This window comes from Scyliorhinus torazame, chromosome 9, assembly GCF_047496885.1.
Source record: "Scyliorhinus torazame isolate Kashiwa2021f chromosome 9, sScyTor2.1, whole genome shotgun sequence".
Lineage (NCBI taxonomy): Eukaryota > Metazoa > Chordata > Chondrichthyes > Carcharhiniformes > Scyliorhinidae > Scyliorhinus > Scyliorhinus torazame.
The window spans coordinates 67,167,391-67,193,069 of NC_092715.1; the positions used below are offsets into that span (position 1 = coordinate 67,167,391).

General features: G+C 48.1%; 1 protein-coding gene across 5 annotated transcripts in view; it reads left to right on the plus strand.

The window, feature by feature from the left end:
• Positions 1–25,679, plus strand: part of poc5 (POC5 centriolar protein homolog (Chlamydomonas)) — a 171,763-nt gene that overhangs the window by 13,340 nt on the left and 132,744 nt on the right. For 4 of the 5 annotated variants that reach the window (XM_072516045.1, XM_072516048.1, XM_072516049.1 and 1 more), the window contains exon 2: positions 3,386–3,469. The exons of the other annotated variant lie outside the window; for it this stretch is intronic. In XM_072516045.1, the coding sequence (XP_072372146.1) occupies positions 3,386–3,469 (84 nt within the window). The remainder of the gene's footprint in view (positions 1–3,385; positions 3,470–25,679) is intronic. 5 annotated transcript variants of the gene reach the window in all.

Below are 25,679 nucleotides of genomic sequence, written 5' to 3' on the forward strand. Positions count from 1 at the left end.
TGCTAGGGGTAATGATGATGCCCCCACCAGAGGGGGAGGCGGAGATAGTGGTGGCGATGGACGCCGAGAAAGCATTCAACAGAGTGGAGTGGGATTATCTGTGGGAGGTGCTGAGGAGATTTGGTTTTGGAGAAGAGTTTATTGGATGGGTACAGCTGCTGTACAGGGCCCCGGTGGCGAGCGTGGTCACGAACAGACAGAGGTCTGACTACTTCCGTCTTCATCGTGGGACGAGGCAGGGGTGTCCCCTGTCTCCGTTACTGTTTGAATTGGCAATTGAGCCCCTGGCCATCGCACTGAGGGGCTCCAGGAAGTGGAGGGGAGTACTCAGGGTAGGAGAAGAACACCGGGTATCTTTGTATGCAGATGATTTATTGCTGTATGCTGCGGACCCAGAGGAGGGGATGTCTGAGATAATGCAGACACTCAGGGAGTTTGGGGAATTTTCGGGGTACAAATTGAATATGGGGAAGAGTGAGTTGTTTGTGGTGCATCCGGGGGAGCAGAGCAGGGGAATAGATGACTTACCGCTGAGGAAGGTAACAAGAGATTTCCGGTACTTAGGGATTCAGATAGCCAGGAGTTGGGGAATCTTACATAGGCTTAATTTAACAAGATTGGTGGAACAGATGGAGGAGGATTTTAAGAGATGGGACATGGTGCCCCTGTCACTGGTGGGTAGGGTGCAGGCGGTCAAAATGGTAGTCCTCCCGAGATTCCTTTTTGTGTTTCAGTGCCTTCCGGTGATGGTCACGAGGGCTTTTTTCAAGAAAATTGAGAAAAGTGTCATGAGTTTTGTGTGGGCCGGGGAAGACCCAGAGAGTGAGGAGGGGGTTCTTGCAGCGTAGCAGGGATAGCGGGGGCTGGCACTATCGAGCCTAAATGAATACTACTGGGCCACCAATATCTCAATGGTGTGTAAGTGGATGGGAGAAGGGGAGGGAGCGGCGTGGAAGAGATTGGAGATGGCGTCCTGCAAAGGAACCAGCCTACAAGCAATGGTGACGGCGCCGTTGCTGTTCTCCCCGAAGAAATACACCACAAGTCCAGTGGTGGTGGCAACACTAAAAATCTGGGGGCAGTGGAGACGACATAGGGGAAGGACGGGAGCCTCGGTGCAGTCCCCGATGAGAAATAACCATAGGTTTGTCACGGGGAGAATGGATGGGGGATTTGGAGCATGGCAGAGAGCTGGGGTTGTGCAACTGAGAGATCTGTTCGTAGACGGGACGTTTGCGAGTCTGGGAGCGCTGGCGGAAAAATATGGGTTGCCCCAAGGGAATGCATTTCGGTACATGCAACTGAGGGCTTTTGCGAGGCAACAGGTGAGGGAATTCCTGCAGCTCCCGACGCAGGAGGTTCAGGATAGAGTGATCTCAGGGACATGGGTGGGGGATGGTAGGGTGTCGGATATATACAGGGAAATGAGGGACGAGGGGGAGATCATGGTGGATGAGCTGAAGGGGAAATGGGAAGAAGAGCTGGGGGAAGAGATTGAGGAGGGGCTGTGGGCTGATGCCCTACGTAGGGTAAACTCATCGTCCTCGTGTGCCAGGCTAAGCCTGATACAATTCAAGGTTTTACACAGGGCGCATATGACCGGAGCAAGGCTCAGTAAATTTTTTGGGGTAGAGGATAGGTGTGGGAGATGCTCGAGAAGCCCAGCAAACCACACCCACATGTTTTGGTCATGTCCGGCACTGCAGGGGTTCTGGGTGGGGGTGGCAAAGGTGCTTTCGAAGGTGGTGGGGGTCCGGGTCGAGCCAGGCTGGGGGTTGGCTATATTCGGGGTTGCAGAAGAGCCGGGAGTGCAGGAGGCGAAAGAGGCTGATGTCTTGGCCTTTGCGTCCCTAGTAGCCCGGCGAAGGATATTGCTTATGTGGAAGGAAGCCAAACCCCGGGGCATGGAGACCTGGATAAATGACATGGCAGGGTTTATAAAACTAGAACGGATAAAGTTCGCACTAAGAGGTTCGGCTCAAGGGTTCACCAGGAGGTGACAACCGTTCATTGACTACCTCGCAGAACGATAAAGGAAATGGGAAGGTAACAGCAGCAACCCGGGGGGGGGGCTCAGGTGGGTCCTCAGGGGTGTTTTTGTATAGATATTTGTACTAGGTTATGTATAATGGATTGTTTGATTTTATTTTTGGAGAGTTATTATTTTTGTAATGGCAGTTGCCATTTAGTTTATATATTTATTTATTTGTTAAAACGGCCACTGTTATTTATATTGTTTTATTGTTGTAAAAAGGAAAACCTTTGTATTTTGTTTGGCTGAAAAATTTGAATAACATTTTTTTTTTTTAAAAAAAAAAAGGTTAACTTGAGTTCATAGAATATACATTTTTTTTTAAAAAATACGTTGCCATTTCTGCTCTACCACACCTATAGAGTGGGCCGTGTGCTACACCTACCACAATCTATTAAAAGTTGTGGGTCAGGTGAACTCCATGATACACTTTGGGGTTCTCTTCACCCTGGCCCATAACAAATTGGGGGCTTGAGGGGGATAAAAGTCTTATCTATTGGATTGGCTTAGTGAACTTGAAGACAGTGAGGGGGGAGCATATTGTGGTTGCTTTTGAGGTGTGGTATTTCGGTTTAAGTGGGGAGTTTGTTGTGGACAATGGCTTTCAGAGGCTCAGAAGTTTTTGGGGGTGGAGATGGCCACACGCAGTACCTTACGGACAGAAACTAAAAACACACCCTGCAGCAAACAGCCTAAAACGAAAGTTAAAAATCTGACACAGCCCAGCTCCACGCACACTCTGACATCACTGATAAACACCCATTTCTTAAAGGTACTCTCCATAACAGTGTGTGTCTGGAACATGCTGCCAGAGGCAGTAGTAGAGATGGGCACATTTTAAAAAGCATTTGGACAGTTATATGGGAAAGATGGGAATAGAGGGATATGGGCCAAATGCTGGCAATTAGGACAAACTTAGTGGTTAAAAAGTGGGAAGCATGGACAAGTTGGGCTGAGGTGCCTGGCTCCATGCTGTAAACCTCTGATTCTAATTCTTTGTGAAGTATTAGTTTTTTTCAGTTTTTAAAAAAAAAAGCACTATTTTGGAATCTCTACTTTTTGATTAAAATATTACTTGAAGGGATATTTGAATTCAAAGATTTCACACATCCTTTAAGATTGCAGTTGTGAACAGACCAGCTGAATTGTTTAAGTGTTTGTATCTGTGACTGCAAAAAGCAAATTATGCAAAAATCTCATGGTCGTTCAGGTTAAACTGAGGTCAGTAAGATTAATAACTGCCGGGTCACTGGGAGACTGGACTAGTAAGCAGATGCTATTGAAATTTTATTAATTTGTTTTTCTTCTGGGCCTAGGTCAGCACTAGTCAATTGATTGCTTTCTCTTGTGCAGATGTCCTCTGATGAAGAGAGAATTTCCAGCCCTATGCTGCCTAAAGATTCAGACCCGGGTAGTTCAGTCTCTTCAGATCTACAGGTAGGAAGGAAAAATTTCATACATAAGTACCCAATATAAAAATAATTAAGCATTTGTATATATTAAAATCATTTTTTTAAACTTCATTTACGGGATATGGGCATCGTTGGCTAGGCCAGCGTTTAATGGTTGTCCTTGAGAAGGTGGTACTGAACTGCCTTGTTGAACCACAGTGCTGTTGGGGTGGGAATTCCAGGATTTTGATCCAGGGTCAGCGAAGGAACAGTGATATATTTCCAAGTCAGAATGGTGAGTGACACTCCAGGTGGTGGGGTTCCCAGGTATCTGCTGTTCTTCTACATGGCAGCGGTCGTGGGTTTGGAAGGTGCTGCCGAAGGAATCTTCATAAGTTTCTGCAGTGCATCTTGTAGATGATATACATGGCTGTCACTCCTCATTGGAGTTTGGTGTTGTAAGACTTCTTACTGTCCTCATTGGTGTTAGAGAGATTGAATGTCTGTGGCAGGGGTAGCAATTATGTGAGCTGCTTTGTTCTGGATGGTGTCGAACTTCGAGTGTTTTTGGGAGCGGCACTCATCCATGCAAGTGGGAGCATTCTATCACAATCCTGCCTTGTGGACAGGCTTTGGAAATCGTGAAGTAAGTTACTCGCTGCAGAATTCCTAGCCTTTGACCTGCTCTTGTAGCCACAGTATTCATATGGCTAGTCCAACTCATTTTCTGGTCAATTGTAACCCCCAGATGTTGATAGTGGGGGATTTGGTGGTGGTAATGCCATTGAATGTCGAGGAGCAATGGTTGAATCCTCTCATAGGAGATGGTCATTGCCTGGTATTTGTGTGTCGCGAATGTTAATTGTTCCATGTCAGCCCAAGCCTGGATATTGTCCAGGTCTTGCTGCATTTGGACATGGACTGCTCCAGCATCTGAAGAGTTGAGAATGGTGCTGAACATGTGCAGTCATCAACGGTCATCCCCACTTCTGACTGAGGGAAGAAAGACCATTGAGGAAGTAGCTGAAGATTGTTGGGCCGAGGTCACTACTCCTGCAGTGATGTCCTGGAGAAGCGATGTCCTGGAGCTGAGATAATTGACTTCCAGTCACCACAACCTTGTTTTATGCCAGGTATGACTCCAACTAGCAGAGGGTTTTAGCTGTGATATGGTACCACATATTGCAGCTAGAACATAGAATTTTTTTTTTTTACATCATAGAATTTACAGTACAGAAGAAGGACATTCGACCCAACATTCTGCACCATCCCTTGGAAAGAGCACAAGCCCATGCCTCCGCCCTATCCCTGTAACCCAGTAATACCACCTAACCTTTTGGACACTAAGGGGCAATTTAGCATGGCCAATCCACCTAACCTGCACATCTTTGGACAGAGAGGAAACTGAAGTACCCGGAGGAAACCCAGGCAGACATGGGGAGAAAGTGCAAACTCTACACAGTCACCATGGGCCCAGAATTGAGCCTGGGTTCCTGGAGCTGTGAGGCAGCAGTGCTCGCCACCGTGCCGCCCCATTATTTGCTGAGGAGTTGTCCACAGCCTTTGTATGTATAAATCTACTAGATTAATTGTTATGTCTGAATGTCTTGTGCTGTTGGCACTATCTCCCAACAGTGAGGAATAAGGCATTGGGATTCAGTCAGTTGTCTACATGAATTAGCATGACTGTATTCATGAATGAACGCCAATGGAATATTTTTCCTCCAGCGTGAAAACGCAAGACAGCAGAATGCTATTACTTGGTGCCAACTGTCATATAACATTGAAATCATCAATAAGTAGAGCTGACATTTGAGCGTTTATCTTTTGGTCGGTTCTCCAGGCGTTTTCGTCCCAGTGCAGTTTGGGTGTGATAACCCAATGTAAAGCTGAGTGCTGAATTGGAGTTGGTGTGTAACATCACATCACATGAAATGAAATGAAATGAAAATCGCTTATTGTCACAAGTAGGCTTCAAATGAAGTTACTGTGAAAAGCCCCTAGTCGCCACATTCCGGCGCCTGTTTGGGGAGGCTGGTACGGGAATTGAACCGTGCTGCTGGCCTGCCTTGGTCTGCTTTCAAAGCCAGCGATTTAGCCCTGTGCTAAACCAGCCCCAGCCGATAGCATCGGCAAATACATTTAATTTAGTATTCTTTCAATTAAAGATTAGTGTACACTCCTGAGTCAGAAGTTGGGGGATTTAACCCCAGTCTCGAGATTTCACACAATCCATACCTCTTGGGCAGCACGGTAGCACAGTGGTTGGCACTGTTGATTCACAGCGCCAGGGACCCAGGTTTGATTCCCGGCTTGGGTCACTGTCTTGCGGAGTCTGCACGTTCTTCCTGTGTCTGCATGGGTTTCCTCGTGTTCTGCTTTTCTTCCACAAGTCCCGAAAGAAGTGTTGTTAGGTAATTTGCGCATTCTGAATTCTCCCTCGGTGTACCCGAACAGGCGCCGGAATGTGGCGACTAGGGGCTTTTCCCTGTAACTTAATTGCAGTGTTAATGTAAGTCCACTTGTGACAATAATAAGATCTTGTATGACTGAAGTGCCCAAAATGCCAAGGAAAAGAAGGTTGAGAACATAAGCTTGTCGACGGAATCTTGAGGCCTCTCTGAGCTCATCGGCAAATAAAATGGTCAAGTCAGTTTCAGGTTCTCCACTAACGGCCAATGTGCTTTCTAGTACCTTGGCTGAGAAATTCGAAAAGCACCAATATATTGTGTTGGAGGACTTCAGGAAATCAATGGAAGAAGCCTTGGCCTCCATTTTAGTGGCTCTGGGGAAAACCAATCAGACTGTGGAAACCCAGGGAGCCACGATCAAAGATATGGAAGTGGGCATGTCGAGCTACAGTGATCGGATTGCCTCGCTGGAATCATCACGAATGATGTTGTAGGGGCAGCACGGTAGCATAGTGGATAGCACAATTACTTCACAGCTCCAGGGTCCCAGGTTCGATTCCAGCTTGGGTCACTGTCTGTGCGGAGTCTGCACATCCTCCCCGTGTGTGCGTGCGTTTCCTCCGGGTGCTCCGGTTTCCTCCCACAGTCCAAAGATGTGCAGGTTAGGTGGAGTGGCCATGATAAATTGCCCTTAGTGTCCAAAATTGCCCTTAGTGTTGGGTGGGGTTACTGGGTTATGGGGATAGGTGTTGACCTTGGGTAGGGTGCTCTTTCCAAGAGCCGGTGCAGACTCGATGGGCCGAATGGCCTCCTTCTGCACTGTAAATTCTATGATAATCTATGATGATCTTGGCTCCATGGTGCAAGTCGTTGGTGCTCGCTTTGAACTGCAAAACATCCTTGAGAATAGTGGAAGCGGAGAAGAGAACCCTGTTACTTGATAGAGCAAACTCCCTGGTCGGGAATCTCCTTCAGTCCTTTGAAAACCTGCTGCCTGGTATGTCGTTTATCCGGACAGACCCGGGAGTTGGGGCCAGGCAGGGTGTTCGGGGTCTTTTATGAGCCGGAGAGCAATTCCTGGCCAAATTTTGAGTTGGCTTCCATGCTTTCGCAATCTCAATTTGAAGTTCAACAGAGCACCGTATGTCCAATCTTCCAGGCTTGGGGTCGGTTGGAGGCCCTGACTATAGGTCTTGCGTTGTCTTGACCTTTATGCTCAAGGTGTGGGGACGGCTGCACACGTCAGGCTGCTGAAGCCTAGGTTTGTTATTGCAGGATGATGGCGAGGCAGAGGTGAAGACGTTTCATTCAGTGGAGTTTGGGAGATATCCTGAATCTTGCTCAACAATCCTGTCATGGCTTTGGTCATCCCAAGCTCTAACCTGCAGTTCATCAATAATCCTGAACTTTATCCCTTATGACTATGCTGATGATACAGTTGCTGCATAAGATAAAGATGCATTAAGGGTAAAGTAGTAGCGTGGATAGAGGATCGGTTAATTAGTAGAAAGCAAAGAATGGGGATTAATGGGTGTTTCTAGTAGAAAGCCAAGAGTGGGGAATAATGGATGTTTCTCTGGTTGGCAATCAGTAGCTCTTGGTGTCCTTCAGGTATCCGTGTTGGGCCCACAATTGTTCACAATTTACATAGATCATAGAACTTGCAGTGCAGAAGGAGGCCATTCAGCCCATCGAGTTTGCACCGGCTCTTGGAAAGAGCACCCTACCCAAGCCCACACCTCCACCCTATCTCCATAACCCAGTTACCCCACCCAACACTAAGGGCAATTTTAGACACCAAGGACTATTTTAACATGACCAATCCACCTAACCACATCTTTGGACAGTGGGAGGAAACTGGAGCACCTGGAGGAAACCCACGCACACATGGGGAGCGTGCAGACTCCGCACAGACAGTGATCCAAGCCGGGTATCGAACCTGGGACCCTGGAGCTGTGAAGCAATTGTGCTAACCACTGTGCTACTGTGCTGCCCGGTTACTGTGCTACCCGGTTCGATTCCCGGCTTGGGTCACTGCCTGTGCAGAGTCTGCACATCCTCCCCGTGTGCGTGGGTTTCCTCCGGGTGCTCCGGTTTCCTCCCACAATCCAAAGATGTGCCGGTTAGGTTGATTGGCCATTCTAAATTGCCCTTAGTGTTGGGTGGGGTTACTGGGTGATGGGGATAGGGTGCAGGTGTGTGTGTGGGCTTGGGTGGGGTGCTCTTTCCAAGAGTCAGTGTAGACTCGATGGGCCGAATGGCCTCCTTCTGCATTGTAAATTCTATGAAATACCACGTTGACAAAAGTGAGGTTATCCATTTTGGTAGGAATAACAGCAAAAGGGATTTTTATTTAAATGATTAAATATTAAAACATGCTGCTGTGCAGAGAGACCTGGGTGTGCTAGTGCATGAGTCACAAAACGTTGGTTTACAGGTGCACCAGATGATTAAGGAGGCAAATGGAGTTTTGTCCTTCATTGCTAGAGGGATGGAGTTTAAGACTAGGGCGGTTACGCTGCAACTGTATAAGGTGTTAGTGAGGCCACACCTGGAGTATTGTGTTCAGTTTTGGTCTCCTTACCTGAGAAAGGATGTACTGGCCCTGGAGGGTGTACAGAGGAGATTCACTATGTTAATCCTAGAGTTGAGGGGGTTGGATTACGAGGAGAGGTTCAGTAGACTGGGACTGTACTCGTTGGAATTTAGAAGGATGCGTGGTGGATCTTGTAGAAACATAAAATTATGAAGGGAATAAAGAACAAAGAAAAGTACAGCACTGGAACAGGCCCTTCGCCCCTCCAAGTCTACGCCGACCATGCTGCCCGTCTAAACTAAAATGTTCTACACTTCCGGTGTCCGTATCCCTCTATTCCCATCCTATTCATGTATCTGTCAAGATGCCCCTTTAAATAGGATAAATGCGGGCAGGCTGTTTCCACTGGCAGGTGAAAGCAGAACTAGGGGGCAAAGCCTCAAAATAAGGTGAAGTAGATTTAGGACTGAGTTTAGGAGGAACCTCTTCACCCAAAGGATTGTAAATCTATGGAATTCCCTGCCTAGTGAAGCAGTTGATGCTCCTTCATTAAATGTTTTTAAGATGAAGATAGTTTTTTGAAGAATAAAGGAATAAAGGGTTATGGTGTTCGGGCAGGAAAGTGGAGCTGAGTCCACAAAAGATCAGCCATGATCTCATTGAATGGCGGAGCAGGTTCGAAGGGCCAGATGGCCTACTCCTAGTTCTTGTGTTCTTATGACATTGTCTTTTTTCCCCACTGAGTATATGATATATGAACACAAAGGCAATGGTAGGCTGTTATGGCAAAAACCAGAGTCAGCAGTGACGTGAGGGTTGAGCACGGCTTGCCTTTTTTATTTCATATGCTGTAATCCCTATATTTACGAAGAGCGAATACATTGTGGATCCCTCTCCCCTCCTTTATAGATGAGTAGAGTCTCAGCAGGGTGGTGGGTGGGTGGGCGGATGGTTAGTGTGGTGCTGGGTGATATGGCTATGTAAGTCCTCACTGTTTGAGGAAAGTCCCCAGTTAGCTCTATGTCTGGTTTTCTTTTGTATATCTGTTACTTTGGTTTATTAAATCTGTGCTTGTTTCCTATGGAAGTACAGACAGATCACATATATCCTAGAGAGGACTGGGTTCCTTGTGATTCTTCCTTGTGGTTGGCGTTTCTGGGGTTGTTGGAGTGGGGGGGAAATATGTGATGGTGCATGTCAGCATGTGGTTGGTTAATTCATGCTTGACTTGTCATCTTCAATATTCTCTTGGCTCCCTGTGTAGTGGCAGTGGTCGTGTAATTCAGTGCGTTAGTGCATGAGTAACTTTACCTGCGTCGGGCAGAAGATCTGCTGGATGGTGGACTGAATTTTCCTCCCCGATTGTCCCCTTTTGGGAGCTCCTGGTCTGCTCTCCTTGATATGATTCTGCTGCGGAGGTGGTAGCCTGTGGGCGGCAGGGTTAGAATGGAAGTCCGTATGCTGTGGATCTGTGCTGTTGGACCTTCAGCTCGAGGGTAGGCTGAATGGGGAGATAGGTGCCCTCCCCCAAGTGGTCTTAGATAGCAGCTTCCTGAATGCCCCTTCCTTTTTTTTATAGTCTGGTCTCTGGGGAGGCAGTGTTTTTGTCTTCGAGGTTATGCTGCTCTGCCCTACTGGGTAGAGATTGTGCTCCTCCTGAGATGCCCAGTTGTTGGGTGTCTTCAAAATTCTTCTCTTTGGTAATGGGGTCCCTTGAGGGCGACACAAATCTTCTAGTGTTTGCAGGGCGGCACATTGAGTTGGATATGGTTAGAGGCTGCTTATGTAGTGTCTTGGCATGGTGTGGGTATCCTTGACTTACCGACTACTAGGTGTGAGAGTATGCGGGGCCAGGTTAGGTCCTGTATCGGGTTGCCCGCTTATGCTTGAAATGTTCATTGACGAGCAGCTTTTTCCCTTTTTCTTTTCTGCTCCTGATGGTTTCCTTTCTTATCTTTTCCTGCCGCAGTGTGTTGGGGGGGACTGACAATGTTGTTTATAATAAGCAACTATATGAATATTTGCAGGTCTTCTAAATCTGTGGAATGATGATCGTTCTTTACTATGCGGGAGTTTGGGGTTTTGTTGAGTCTGATGATTATATGAAGGTCAAGACTAGTCAAACAGGGATGTCATCGCCCCAACCCTTTTTTTCTATCTTCATCGCCCCATCCCTCACCTTGTCAACAGCAAGCTTCCCAGTGAAGTGGACATCATCTACAGCAGTGTTTTTCAAACTTTTTTGCCTGGGGTCCATTTGTACCCACCGGCCGGCCTTCGCGGCCCACCACTTTCTGTTACCTAGGTGAGCCTGGGCTTATATTCTGGTGTAGAGAAGAATGAGAAATGACCTCAATTAAACAGGCATTATTCTCTCAGGACTCCAGAGCAAGCAAATGCAGCATGTAAGTTTTCCTCAGGTGGGTGGTTTACAGCCTGGGGACATAGTCTGCAAATTACAATGTGACGATTTTAGACGTGGATGAGGAGGAATTACTTTAAAGTATTGTGAATCTTTTTAATCTCTAAAATTCATTAACACAGCCATTGAGCATATTCAAGACAGATACAGGAAGACTGAATTGAATTTAAAAAAAAATCTTCTCCTGGGATAGTGCATTGACATCCGGAGGAGGCGGTGTTTCTCTCTGGGCTCCAGGCATGCGCACTGATGAGTGGGCACACATGCGCAGCTCGCCCGCATTTTTAAAGCTGGTCATGGCCTCTTTTTTTCAAGCCGTTTGCAGCCAGTGTTTTTAAAAGCAGGCTGCTGCGGCAGTTGCGCCTGAATTCCCGCGATCGAGAATGCAGCGATGGATGGCTCCGCGACCCTCCCGACAGCCACCAGCGGCCCCCCACTTTGAAAATGTCTGATCTCCAGGATGGACGACAAACCTTTCAAACTCAACCAGTTGAAAGCCAAGAAGAAAACGGCACTAACCTCACTCGTGGAATTTCCGTATGCAGATGACCATGTCCACCTTCTGAAGAGAATCTCCAAGCCACTCTTGACACCTTTCTAAAAGCCGACCAAACATTTGGCCTCAGCCCCAACCTCGAGACTCAAGTCCTTTACCAACCCACCCCAAGGCAAGATCAATCGAGAAACCCCACCAAGCGTGGAACATTTCATATACTTAGAAAGCCACCTCTCCTCTAAGGCTGACATTGATGTGCAGATCCAACATTGGATCCAATCTGCGAGCGTCTCGTTCAGATGTATACGTTTCCTTCCGAAGCCTTAGGAGGAGAGTCTTTGGCGACTGTGACATCAGTGCTAACACTAAGATCCTTGTGTACAAGGCAGTCATCCTCCCAACTCTTCTATACGGCTCAGAAACATGGACTGTGTACAGATAACACCTCGAGGCCCTGGAGAGGTACCATCAACTCTGTCTGAGACGGATTCTCTGCACCAGTTGAAAGGACGGGCATACTAACATACGTGTCCTTGAAGGAGCCAAGAGCACCAGCTTCAAGACCATGATCATCCGAAACTGCTGGGCTGGCCATGTGCTTTTAGGATGTCCGAGTTCCGATTGCCAAAGCAAATCATCTTTGCCCAACTCAAGGAAAGCTTCCAAACATGAGGACGGCAGAGGAAGCACTTTAAAGACACCCTGACAGCTTACCCCAAGAAATACAACATCACATCAACACCTGGGACAGGCATTTTCAAAGTCGGGGGCGTGACCCGCAGGTGGGTCATAGGCGGGTGTTGGGAGGGTCGCGGAGCAGTCTGTCGCGGCGCTCCCGATTGTGCAAATTCGCGCGCAACAGCCACAGTAGCCAGCTTTTAACCATGCTGGCTGCTGTGGACTTCAAAAAGGCTGGGAGCATATTACAAAATGCGGGTGCACTGCGCATGCGTGCCCGCTCATCGGCGCACATGCGCACCAATGAGCAGGCACGCATGCGCAGTGCAGCCGCGTTTTTTATTATATGATCTCTGCCTTTTTGGAGGCTGCAGCTGAAGTGGAAGTCTCTTACTCCAAGAATGGTCAGGATCTGGGTGTCGCATTTAAGATTGGGAAAGACAGTCTCGCTGACAGAGCCTTATTTCCACATGTTCTGTGCCACAGTTGTGCTGTGGAGCTTAACTTTGGACAGATGGAGACTCCATGCTTTCTGGCAGAGGAAGGCTTCACCTTCATCCAACAGGTTCCATTGGAGGAGCATGTACGAGGGCCAATGGGTCCCCAAATCATTTCCTCCATTTTGTCAGCAGCAAACTAGGTAAGAGAAAATGGTAGGTCGTCCAGCTTGGATTGCCAAGGTCAGAGTGGCGTGGGTCCCGAAGGTTGGCCGCTTGGTAAAATTGGGTCCCCAGAAAAAAAGTTTGAAAAACACTGACCTGGGAGACTCTTGCTCAGAAGAGACCTACTAGAGGAACCTCCTGATTGAAGGGATGCAATTCTTCATGGACACCTGACTGCAAGAGACATGGAAAAAGAGCCTGAGCAAGGACTGGCATTCCAAGGACCAATCCTGCCTCCTGTGTGGTCAAAGATGTCGCTCTAGGATTGGGCTCATCAGCCAAGCAAGCAACAATCCACAGAACCCATGACCAGTAACACAGGAGTTTCTTAGGTGACAGTCATACCAATTAGCGAGTGATCACTGAAGAAAGAGGTTATATCTAAAATATCCTCTTGGACCTAGTGCCCTTGCAAATTCTTTCTGCTTTAGTGGAGTTAAAGAATCACTGACTGGTTCCTGGTAAGCTGCAGACAGGTCTCGTATCAGAGAAAAGGACATCACAGTGTTGTTGATGTCTGGTATGGCTGGAGCTCAGGGAGATGCATTCTGGTGCGAGCCCGAACATGGTATAAAGATCTTATCCTGAATTGATGTGGGCAGTGTGTGAAGGTGTACACCAGTTTACCGTGTTTTCATGGCGTTATCCTCCTCCTCCCTCATCTTCTAGGATACTCGCAAATGCAAAAAGTAAAATAGGGGGTGTATATGTGGATAGCTCTTGAAGGTGGCAGGGCAGGTGGAGAGAACAGTTAATTAAGCATCTAATATTCTGGGCTTTATTAATAAGTGCATGGAATACAAGAGCCAAGGAGGTGATTTGGACACTAGTTAGACCTCAGCTGGGATATTATGTTCTGGATGCCCACTCATAGAATCATAGAATCCCTGCAGTGTAAAATAAGGCCATTCGACCCATCGAGTCTGAACTGGCCTTTGTAAAGAGCAACCTATTTAAGCCCATGTCTCCACCCTACCCCAGTAACCCAACCTAACCTTTTTGGACACCCAAGGGCAAATAAGCATGGCCAATCCATCTAACCTGCACACCTTTGGACCGTGGGAGGAAACCGGAGCACCCGGAGGGAAACCCACACAGAAACTGGAGAAAGTGCAAACTCCACGCAGTCACCCGAGGCTAGAATTGAACCTGGGTCCCTGGAGCTATATGCTAACCAACATGCCACCATGCCACCCACACTAGGAAGGACGTGAACACATTGGAGAGGGTACTGAAGGGGTTTACAAGAATGGTTCAAGGGATGCGAGTTTGGTTAGGATAGATTGGAGAGATTAGGGCTGTTCTCAGAGAAGAAGTCCAAGAGGAGATTTGATGAGCTGCTCAAAATCATGAGGGGGCTGAACAGTCTGTGTGGGATAAACTGTCCCTGCTTGCAGAAGGATGAAGAATGAGAGGACTCGGATGATTGGCAAAAGAAGCAAATGTGATGAGAAAGACTACACGCAATGAGTAGTTTGGGTTTGGAATACATTGCCTGGAAGTGTGGTGGAGGCAGATTCAATTGAGGCATTCAAGAGGCCATTAGATTGTTTCTATTCAAGTAATGTGCAAGGGTATGAGGAAAAGGCTGGGGAATGGTACCAAGTCATGATGTGTTTTTTTTTTTGAGAGCCAGTGCAGCCGCAGGCCAAATGGCCGCCTCCTATGTCCTCACAATTCTGTGATTGGAATGTAAATATGAGTAAGTGATGCTTAATTTGTGTAGAGCCTGTTAGAAACCTATTTGAAATACTTTAGGGCTCTGCACCTCGAGAATGATCTTGGAAGGAGTGCACAGTAGAGTGATCGCTGCACAGTCCTTATTTAGATGGAGTTCTATCTTCATCTTGATGTGTGGCACTACTGCTGTGCTGAATGGGATTTAAACAGTTGCAGCAATTCAAAACTGGCATCAGTGAAGCACTGTGTGCTATCAGCAGCAGTAGAATTGTATTCGACCACAATTTATAACCTTGTGATCCAGTATATCTCCTCCCACCCCATATCACAGTAGCATGTAGGAGGGCTTGCCACAAGCAGCAATAGGCATGCCTAAAAATAAAGTGGCAACCTGGTGAAGCTACAACATAGGACTACTTGCATGCCTGAAAGCAGAAGCAACATGTGATAGACAGCCAAGTGATCCCACAATCAACAGTTCAGATCTAAGCTCTGCAGTCATGCCACATCTAGTTGTAAATGCTGGTGGAACTTAAAGAGCTTCACACATATCTCTATCTATGATGGGAGAGCCCAGTAAAGCAGTGCAAAAACAGGGCTGAAGCATATAATATATAATAATCATTATTGTCACAAGTAGGCTTACATTAACGCTGCAATGAAGTTACTGTGAAAAGCCCTAGTCGCCACATTCTGGCACCTGTTTGAGTACACAGAGGGAGAATTTAGAATGTCCATTTCACCTAACAGCACATCTTTCGGGACTTGTGGGAGGAAGCCAGAGCACCCGGAGGAAACCGATGGGGGGAACATGCAGACTCCGCACAGACTGACCCTAACCAGGAATTGAACCTGGGACCCTGGTGCTGTGAAGCAACAGTGCCAACCACTGTGCTACCTTGCCGCATTTGCAATCATCTTCACCCTGAAGAGTCAAGTAGATGATTCTTTACCTCCTGGAGGGCTTCACTCCAGATACTAGTTTTCAGTCGATCCAAATCACTCCATGTGATATCAAGAAACAGCTGAAGGCATTGGATACTGCAAACGTTATGGACCGTGACAACATTTAATCAATAGGGGGCTGGTTTAGCTCACTGGGCTAAATTGCTGGCTTTTAAAGCAGACCAAGGCAGGCCAGCAGCACGGTTCAATTCCCGTACCAGCCTCCCCGAACAGGCGCCGGAATGTGGCGACTAGGGGCTTTTCACAGTAACTTCATTTGAAGCCTACTTGTGACAATAAACGATTTTCATTTCATTCATAAAGACTTGCTTCAACTACCTGTGCCCCTAGCCAAGGTGTTCCAGTATAGTTACCACACTGCCATCTACCTCGAAATGTGTAAAGTAGCCCAGGTCTGTCTTGTCCACAAAAAGCAGGAGAAATCTAACTTGGCTAGTTACTACCCCATCAGCCTACTCTCAGTTATCAGCAGAGTAATGGAAGGGGTCATTAACAGTGATATCACGTGACACCTAATCAGCAATGACCTGCTCATTGGTGTTCAGTTTGGATTCTGCCAGGAGAATTTGGCTCCTGACCCCAGTTGCAGCCTTTGTCTAAACATGGATAAAAGAGCTGAACTCGGTGAGGTGAGAGTGAATGTACTTTATATGAGGGCAGCATTTGACTGAGTATGGAGCCCTGGGAATTGGGTGGGAAAACACTCTCCTGCTTTTAGTCATACCTAGAATAAAGGAAGATGGTTATGGTTATTGGCGGTCAATCCTCTCAGTCCCAGGACATTTCTGTGGAGTTCCTCAGGCTAGTGTCCAAATCACCTGTCAGGGAAGGGAATCCGCCACCTTTTCTTGCTCTGGCCTACATGTGACTCCAGACCCACAGCGATGTGGTTGACTCTAACTGCCCTCTGAAAAGGCCAAGCAAACCACTCTGTAAGAGCATTTGGGGATGGGCAACAAAGGCAGACCTTATCAATACTGCCTACATCCTGTGAAACACTGAAGAAAAATAAAGGCCCAACCATCTTCAGCTGCTTCATCAATGACCTTCACTCCATCATGGGTTCAGAAGGAAAGATGTTCAGATAAGCACAATTCATGACTCTGCATATGGACTCCCTGATTGTTCCATTATTAGCAGAGTAATGGAAGGAGTCATTAACAGTGATATCAAGTGACTTCCGGGTGCGGCGATGACCAGCTGAGTCGCACGTTTCGGCAGCTCCCTGTGAAACGGACTTTTGGGCTCTTGATAGGAGCCCCAACGGCAATTTTGACGGCTAAAAACACTGTGCGGTAAACCAGAACGGAATCCCCCCTGGATACGGATGGAAAAAGGAGGAGAGAGTGGCCAGATTGCAGTGGATCCTTTAGAACAGCGGCAAGGAAGGCAAGCAAAAACCAAGATGGCGTCGGAAGGTGGCAGTTTAACATGGGGCCCTGAACAACAAGAGTTCTTGAAATGCTGTGTGGAAGAGATCAAAAAGGAAATGAAGAAAGAGCTGTTGGCCCCGATACTACAGGCGATCGAAGGGCTAAAGGAGGAACAAAAGACCCAGGAGCGGGAGCTTCGGGTCGTGAAGGCAAAGGCAGCCGAGAATGAGGACGATATACAGGGCCTGGTGGTGAAGACGGAGACGCAGGAGGCACATCAGAAACGATGTGTGGAAAGGTTGGAGGCACTGGAAAACAACGCAAGGAGGAACAACCTGAGGATTCTTGGTCTTCCTGAAGGTGTGGAGGGAGCGGACGTCGGGGCATATGTGAGCACGATGCTGCACTCGTTAATGGGAGCAGAGGCCCCGGCGGGTCCGTTGGAGGTGGAGGGAGCATACCGAGTGATGGCGCGAGGACCGAGAGCAGGAGAAATTCCCAGAGCCATAGTGGTGAGATTCCTCCGTTTTAAGGATAGAGAAATGATCCTTAGATGGGCGAAGAAAACTCGGAGCAGTAAATGGGAGAACGCGGTGATCCGCGTTTATCAAGACTGGAGTGCGGAGGTGGCGAGAAGGAGGGCGAGCTTTAATCGGGCCAAGGCGGTGCTTCATAAAAAGAAGATAAAATTTGGAATGCTGCAACCGGCAAGACTGTGGGTCACGTATCGAGGGACGCACCACTACTTTGAGACGGCGGATGAAGCGTGGACTTTTATTGTGGAAGAAAAACTGGAATGAGCGGGTTATTAAAAAGAACGTTCGAACAAAGTGGTGGGGCGAATGTGGGGGGCAAAGAGGGGTTTTATGTACTAATCCTGCGATGTGGTAACTTTTCTCTCTCCCACAGGTGGTGATGGGGGGAGGAGGGGAGGTGGAGGAGATGGGGTGTTGGCCATTGGGGGCGGGGCCAAGGGAGAAGCGCGGGCTTGGTTCCCGCGCTATGATAATCATGGCGGGAATAGAGAAGCAGGAAGGAGGGAGCGTCGCGCGGTGCGAGCCGAGGTCACGGGGGGAAGCCGAGGTCAGCCAGAGTTTGCTGACTTCTGGGAGCAACATGGGGGGAGTAATTACGCTAGTGTGGGATCTAGCGGGGGGGTGGGGGAGGAATTACTGGGTTGCTGCTGCTGGGGAGAGGGGGGAGCTGGTATGGGAGAGGATGGGCGGGGGGGCACCGCCTGGGGAAGATACAGCTGCGTGGGAACCGGGTGAGGAGCTGGAAAAAGGTGATGGCTAATCGACAAGGGGGGGGGGTAGGAAGCCCCCCAACTCGGCTGATAACGTGGAACGTGAGAGGGCTGAACGGGCCGATAAAGAGGGCACGGGTACTCGCACACCTTAAGAAACTTAAGGCAGATGTGGTTATGTTACAGGAAACGCACCTGAAACTGATAGACCAGGTTAGGCTACGCAAAGGATGGGTGGGGCAGGTGTTCCATTCGGGGCTAGATGCGAAAAACAGGGGGGTGGCTATATTAGTGGGGAAGCGGGTAATGTTCGAGGCAAAGACTATAGTGGCGGATAACGGGGGCAGATACGTGATGGTGAGTGGCAAACTACAGGGGGAGACGGTGGTTTTGGTAAACGTATATGCCCCGAACTGGGATGATGCCAATTTTATGAGGCGGATGCTAGGACGCATTCCGGACCTAGAGATGGGAAAGCTGATAATGGGGGGAGATTTTAATACAGTGTTGGAACCAGGGCTGGATAGGTCGAAGTCCAGGACTGGAAGGAGGCCGGCAGCAGCCAAGGTACTTAAAGATTTTATGGAGCAGATGGGAGGTGTAGACCCGTGGAGATTTAGCAGACCTAGGAGTAAGGAGTTCTCGTTTTTCTCCTATGTCCATAAAGTCTACTCGCGAATAGACTTTTTTGTGCTGGGTAGGGCATTGATCCCGAAGGTGAGGGGAACGGAGTATACGGCTGTAGCCATTTCGGATCACGCTCCACACTGGGTGGACTTGGAGATAGGGGAGGAAACAGGAGGGCGCCCACCCTGGAGAATGGACATGGGACTAATGGCAGATGAGGGGGTGTGTCTAAGGGTGAGGGGGTGCATTGAAAAGTACTTGGAACTCAATGATAATGGGGAGGTCCAGGTGGGAGTGGTCTGGGAGACGTTGAAGGAGGTGGTTAGAGGGGAGCTGATATCAATATGGGCACATAAAGGGAAGCAGGAGAGTAAGGAACGGGAGCGGTTGCTGCAAGAACTTTTGAGGGTGGACAGACAATATGCGGAAGCACCGGAGGAGGGACTGCACAGGGAAAGGCAAAGGCTACATGTAGAATTTGACTTGCTGACTACAGGCACTGCAGAGGCACAATGGAGGAAGGCACAGGGTGTACAGTACGAATATGGGGAGAAGGCGAGCAGGTTGCTGGCACACCAATTGAGGAAAAGGGGAGCAGCGAGGGAAATAGGGGGAGTGAGGGATGAGGAAGGAGAGATGGAGCGGGGAGTGGAGAGAGTGAATGGAGTGTTCAAGACATTTTATAAAAAATTATATGAAGCTCAACCACCGGATGGGAGGGAGAGAATGATGGGCTTCTTGGATCGGCTGGAATTTCCCAAGGTGGAAGAGCAGGAAAGGGTGGGACTGGGAGCACAGATCAAGGTAGAAGAAGTGGTGAAAGGAATTAGGAGCATGCATGCGGGAAAGGCCCCGGGACCGGATGGATTCCCAGTCGAATTCTATAGAAAATATGTGGACTTGCTCGCCCCGGTACTGACGAGGACCTTTAATGAGGCAAAGGAAAGGGGACAACTGCCCCCGACTATGTCTGAAGCAACGATATCGCTTCTCTTAAAGAAGGAAAAGGACCCGCTACAATGCGGGTCCTATAGACCTATTTCCCTCCTAAATGTAGATGCCAAGGTCCTGGCCAAGGTAATGGCAATGAGAATAGAGGAATGTGTCCCGGGGGTGGTCCACGAGGACCAAACTGGGTTTGTGAAGGGGAGACAGCTGAACACGGATATACGGAGGTTGTTAGGGGTAATGATGATGGCCCCACCAGAGGGAGAAACGGAGATAGTAGTGGCGATGGATGCCGAGAAAGCATTTGATAGAGTGGAGTGGGATTATTTGTGGGAGGTGTTGAGGAGATTTGGTTTTGGAGAGGGGTATGTTAGATGGGTGCAGCTGTTGTATAGGGCCCCAGTGGCGAGCGTGGTCACGAATGGACGGGGATCTGCATATTTTCGGCTCCATAGAGGGACAAGGCAGGGATGCCCTCTGTCCCCATTATTGTTTGCACTGGCGATTGAGCCCCTGGCGATAGCGTTGAGGGGTTCCAAGAAGTGGAGGGGAGTACTTAGGGGAGGAGAAGAGCACCGGGTATCTTTGTATGCGGACGATTTGCTACTATACGTGGCGGACCCGGCGGAGGGGATGCCAGAAATAATGCGGATACTTGGGGGGTTTGGGGATTTTTCAGGGTATAAATTGAACATGGGGAAAAGTGAGTTGTTTGTGGTGCATCCAGGGGAGCAGAGTAGAGAAATAGAGGACCTACCGTTGAGGAAGGTAACAAGGGACTTTTGTTACCTGGGGATCCAGATAGCTAAGAATTGGGGCACATTGCATAGGTTAAATTTAACGCGGTTGGTGGAACAGATGGAGGAGGATTTCAAGAGATGGGATATGGTATCCCTGTCAATGGCAGGGAGGGTGCAGGCGGTTAAGATGGTGGTCCTCCCGAGATTCCTCTTTGTGTTTCAGTGCCTCCCGGTGGTGATCACGAAGGCTTTTTTTAAAAGGATTGAAAAGAGCATCATGGGTTTTGTGTGGGCCGGGAAGACCCCGAGAGTGAGGAAGGGATTCTTACAGCGTAGCAGGGATAGGGGGGTGCTGGCACTACCGAGCCTAAGTGAGTATTATTGGGCTGCTAATATTTCAATGGTGAGTAAGTGGATGGGAGAGGAGGAGGGAGCGGCGTGGAAGAGATTAGAGAGGGCGTCCTGTAGGGGGACTAGCCTACAGGCTATGGTGACAGCCCCATTGCCGTTCTCACCGAGGAACTACACCACAAGCCCGGTGGTGGTGGCTACACTGAAGATTTGGGGACAGTGGAGACGGCATAGGGGAAAGACTGGAGCCTTGGGGGGGTCCCCGATAAGAAACAACCATAGGTTTGCCCCGGGGGGAATGGATGGGGGATATGGAATGTGGAATGTGGCAAAGAGCAGGAATAACGCAACTGAAAGATCTGTTTGTGGATGGGAAGTTCGCGAGTCTGGGAGCGCTGACCGAGAAATATGGGTTGCCCCAAGGGAATGCATTCAGGTATATGCAACTGAGGGCTTTTGCGAGGCAACAGGTGAGGGAATTCCCGCAGCTCCCGACACGAGGTGCAGGACAGAGTGATCTCAAAGACATGGGTGGGGGATGGTAAGGTGTCAGATATATATAGGGAAATGAGGGACGAAGGGGAGACTATGGTAGATGAACTAAAAGGGAAATGGGAAGAAGAGCTGGGGGAGGAGATCGAGGAGGGGCTGTGGGCAGATGCCCTAAGCAGGGTAAACTCGTCGTCCTCGTGTGCCAGGCTAAGCCTGATTCAGTTTAAGGTATTACACAGGGCACATATGACTGGAGCACGGCTCAGTAAATTTTTTGGGGTGGAGGATAGGTGTGTGAGGTGCTCGAGAAGCCCAGCGAATCATACCCATATGTTTTGGTCATGCCCGGCACTACAGGGGTTTTGGATGGGGGTGACAAAGGTGCGTTCAAAAGTAGTAGGAGTCCGGGTCGAACCAAGCTGGGGGTTGGCTATATTTGGGGTTGCGCAGGAGGCGAGAGAGGCCGATGTTTTGGTCTTTGCGTCCCTAGTAGCCCGGCGCAGGATATTGCTAATGTGGAAAGAAGCCAAGCCCCCGGGGGTGGAGACCTGGATAAATGACATGGCGGGGTTTATAAAGCTAGAGCGGATTAAGTTCGTCCTAAAAGGGTCGGCTCAAGGGTTCACCAGGCGGTGGCAACCGTTCGTCGAATACCTCGCAGAAAGATAGACGGAATGGGAAAAAGAAGGCAGCAGCAGCAGCCCAGGATCGGGGGTGGGGGGGGGGGGGGGGGGAGAGGAGGAACCAGAAGGACACTCAGGGTTGTTAATATATACTGTATAGTATGTATAGGTCGTTGCTACAGATAATTATATATTGGACTGTTAAATTATATTTTTGGAGAGTGTTACTTGTGACAAGGCAGTTGCCAATTAGGGCTAGTTTTCATTTTTGTTATTTATGATTTATTCATTTTTTTTTTTTTGTTTATAAAACAGGTCATTGTTATTTGTGTTGTTATAATATTGTGTAAAGGATGCACAATGTACTGTGTTGGTTGACCAGAAATTTTCAATAAAATATTTAATTAAAAAAAAACAGTGATATCAAGTGAGACTTAATCAGTAATGATCTGTTCACTGGTGTTCAGTTTGGATTCTGCCGTCAGCAAAGGAAATACTACATTTGGTTCCCATATCCAAATCATTGACACAGATCATGAATACCTGGGGTCCAAGCACTAATCCCTGCGGTACCTCAAGCCACTGCCTGCCCCTCTGAAAAAGACCCTTTTATTCTTTCCTGTCTTGGAGAAGTGGAAGGAGATAAAAAGACTACAAGGCGATTTTAGACAAGTTGAGTGAGTGGGTAGCAGAGTGGATAAGTGTGAAGTTATCTATTTGGGAGGAAAAACAGAATGATTATTTAAATAGCGATAGATTGGGAAATGTTGACGTACGAAGGGACCTGTTGGGTCCTTGTACACCAATCGTTGAAAGGAAACATTCGGGCAACAAGCAATTAGTATGGCAAACGGTATGTTAGAACATAGAACATTACAGCGCAGTACAGGCCCTTCGGCCCTCGATGTTGCGCCGACCTGTGAAACTACTCTAAAGCCCATCTACACTATTCCCTTATTGTCCATATGTCTATCCAATTACCATTTGAATGCCCTTCGTGTTGGCGAGTCTACTACTGTTGCAGGCAGGGCATTCCACGCCCGTACTACTCTCTGAGTAAAGATTTAATTGCAAGAAGGCTTGAATACAGGAGCAAGGATATCTTGCTGCAGCTGTACAGGGCCTTGGTGAAACCATACCTTGGCATTGCGTCCTGTTCCCACAGTGGGAGTGCAACGAGGTTCACCAAACTGATTCCTGGTATGGCAAGGTTATCATATGACGAACAATTGGGTCAAATAGGCCTGTATTCACTGGCGTTTAGAAGAATGAGAGGTTGGTCATGAGACACATCGACTCCATTCTCCCAGGATGCCTTGATCCACTGCAATTTGCATACAGCCATAATCAGTCCACAGCGGACTCCATCTCCCTGGCACTACGCTCATTCCTGGAGCATCTCGACAACAAGAACTCCTACGTCAGACTCCTATTCATTGATTACAGCTCCACCTTCAACACAATCCCATCCAAACTCCAAAACCTCGGTTTTGACTCCTCTCTCTGCAACTGGAGCCTCGATTTCTGACCCATAGACCACAATCAGCAAGATTAAACAACAACACCTCCACGATAATCCTCAATACTGGGGCCTGCAAGGCTGCGTACTTAGCCCTCTACTATACTCCTTATACACACAAACGTTTGGCAAAATTTGGCTCCAACTCTCATCTACAAGTTTGATTGACATGATTGTAGTGGGTTGGATCTCAAACAATGATCAGTTAGAGTACAGGAGGGAGATAGAGAACCTAGTGGCATGGTGCAATGACAACAATCTCTCAACAACTAAGATGGTCATCGGCTTCAAGAAGCAAAGTATCATTCACACCCCTGACTGCATCAATGGTGCCGAGGTGGAGATGGTTGACGCATTCAAATTCCTAGGTGTACACATCAACAATCTGTCGTGGTGCACCCACCTCGACACTGAGACCAAGAAAACACAAGTGCCTATACTTCCTCAAGAAACAAGGGAAAGGTGGCATGTCCACATGGATTCTTACCAATTTTAACAGATGCATCATTGAAAGTATCATAGAAAGCACCCTATCTGGCTGCATCACCGCTTGGTCTAGCAAGATTACTCGGCTCAAGATTGTAAGAAACTACAGAGCCGTGAACACAGCACAGTCCATCACGTGAACCCACCTCCCACTCATTTACTCTATCTACACCTCTCGCTGCCCTGGAAAGCGGACAGCATAATCAAAGACCCTTCCCACCGGGATGAATGAAAATCGCTTATTGTCACAAGTAGGCTTCAAATGAAGTTATTGTGAAAAGCCCCTAGTCGCCACATTCCGGCGGCTGTTACGGGAATTGAACCGTGCTGCTGGCCTGCCTGGGTCTGCTTTCAAAGCCAGCGATTTAGCCCTGTGCTAAACAGCCCCTGAGAGAGAATTCTCTCTTCCAACCTCTTCCATCAGGCAGATGATAGAAAAGTCTAAATGCGCACTAACAGATTCAAAAATAGATTCCCCGCTGTTGCCAGACTCCTGAATGACCCTCTTATGGAATGAACTGATCTATCGACTCGTCTGCTAAACTGTTAGCACTATACTCCGTATGCTTCACCCAATGTCTATGTATTTATGTTTTTATCGTATGTCCTATGTTTGTTTTATGCATGGAACGATCTGCCTGGACTGTATACAGAACACTTTTCACTGAAGCTCGGTACACATGACAGTAAATCTACATCTCATTGAAATTATAAAATTCTGACATGGTTGGACAGACTGGGATTCAGGGATGTTGTTTCTTGTTGGAGGGTCAAGAACAAGGGGTCTCGGTACAGGGGAGGCAATTTAGGACTGAGGAGGAGAAATCTCTTCACTAAGGGTGGTAAACCTGTGGAATTATCTACCACAGAAGATTGTGGGAGTCAGGTCACTGAATATATTTAAGAAGGAACTAGATTTCTCGACTCTATGGTCCCTGGGAATGGGGACAGCACGGGGGTATGGCACTGAGATAGTGGATTGGCTATGATGTTGAATGGTGAGGCATGGCCAAATGACCCACACATTATCTTTTTTGTTCCGAAGAGACAGGTCAGGAGTGTGATGTGATACACTCCACTTGTGTGGATGAGTGGCAGCTCGACATCATCCAGGACAAAGCCCACTTGATTGGCACCCCATCCACCATCTTAAACATTCACTCGCTCCACATCTGCTGGCAACAGTGTGTACCACCTACAAGATACACTGCAACAGTTCACCTAGGCTTATTCAACAGCATCTTGCAAATCCATGGTACCACCTAAAACACAGACTGGAGATGGAGGGGATCGCAGGGGCATCACGGTAGCATTGTGGATAGCACAATTGCGTCACAGCTCCAGGGTCCCAGGTTCGATTCCGGCTTGGGTCACTGTCTGTGCGGAGTCTGCACATCCTCCCCGTGTGTGCGTGGGTTCCTCCGGGTGCTCCGGTTTCCTCCCACAGTCCAAAGATGTGCAGGTTAGGTGGATTGGCCATGATAAATTGCCCTTAGCGTCTAAAATTGCCCTTAGTGTTGGGTGGGGTTACTGGGTTAATGGGATAGGGTGGAGGCGTGGACCTTGGGTAGGGTGCTCTTTCCAAGAGCCGATGCAGACTCGATGGGCCGAATGGCCTCCTTCTGCACTGTAAATTCTATGAAAACATTTGCAAGTTCCTGCCCAAGCCCCATATCATCCTGATTTGGACTGTATTGCCGTTTCTTCACTCTTTTTTGCAACAGTGCCATGATGCACCTACACCACAAGCTGCAGTGGTTCAAGTCAATGGCTCACCATCACTGTCTAAAGTCTAATAAGCGAAGGGCAACAAATGCTGGTTTGGCCAGTGACTCCCACCCTGTGAATGAATAAATAAAGAGAAAAATACTTAATTTTACCCAAAGATACAGCCCAAAGCATGGCAATCATTTAAGTTTTTTTGTAATTTGTTTCTCCCCCTCAAGACCCTTCATTGATTTTAATTTTCATTCTTTAACTTGGGTGTCTTTTCTTATAAA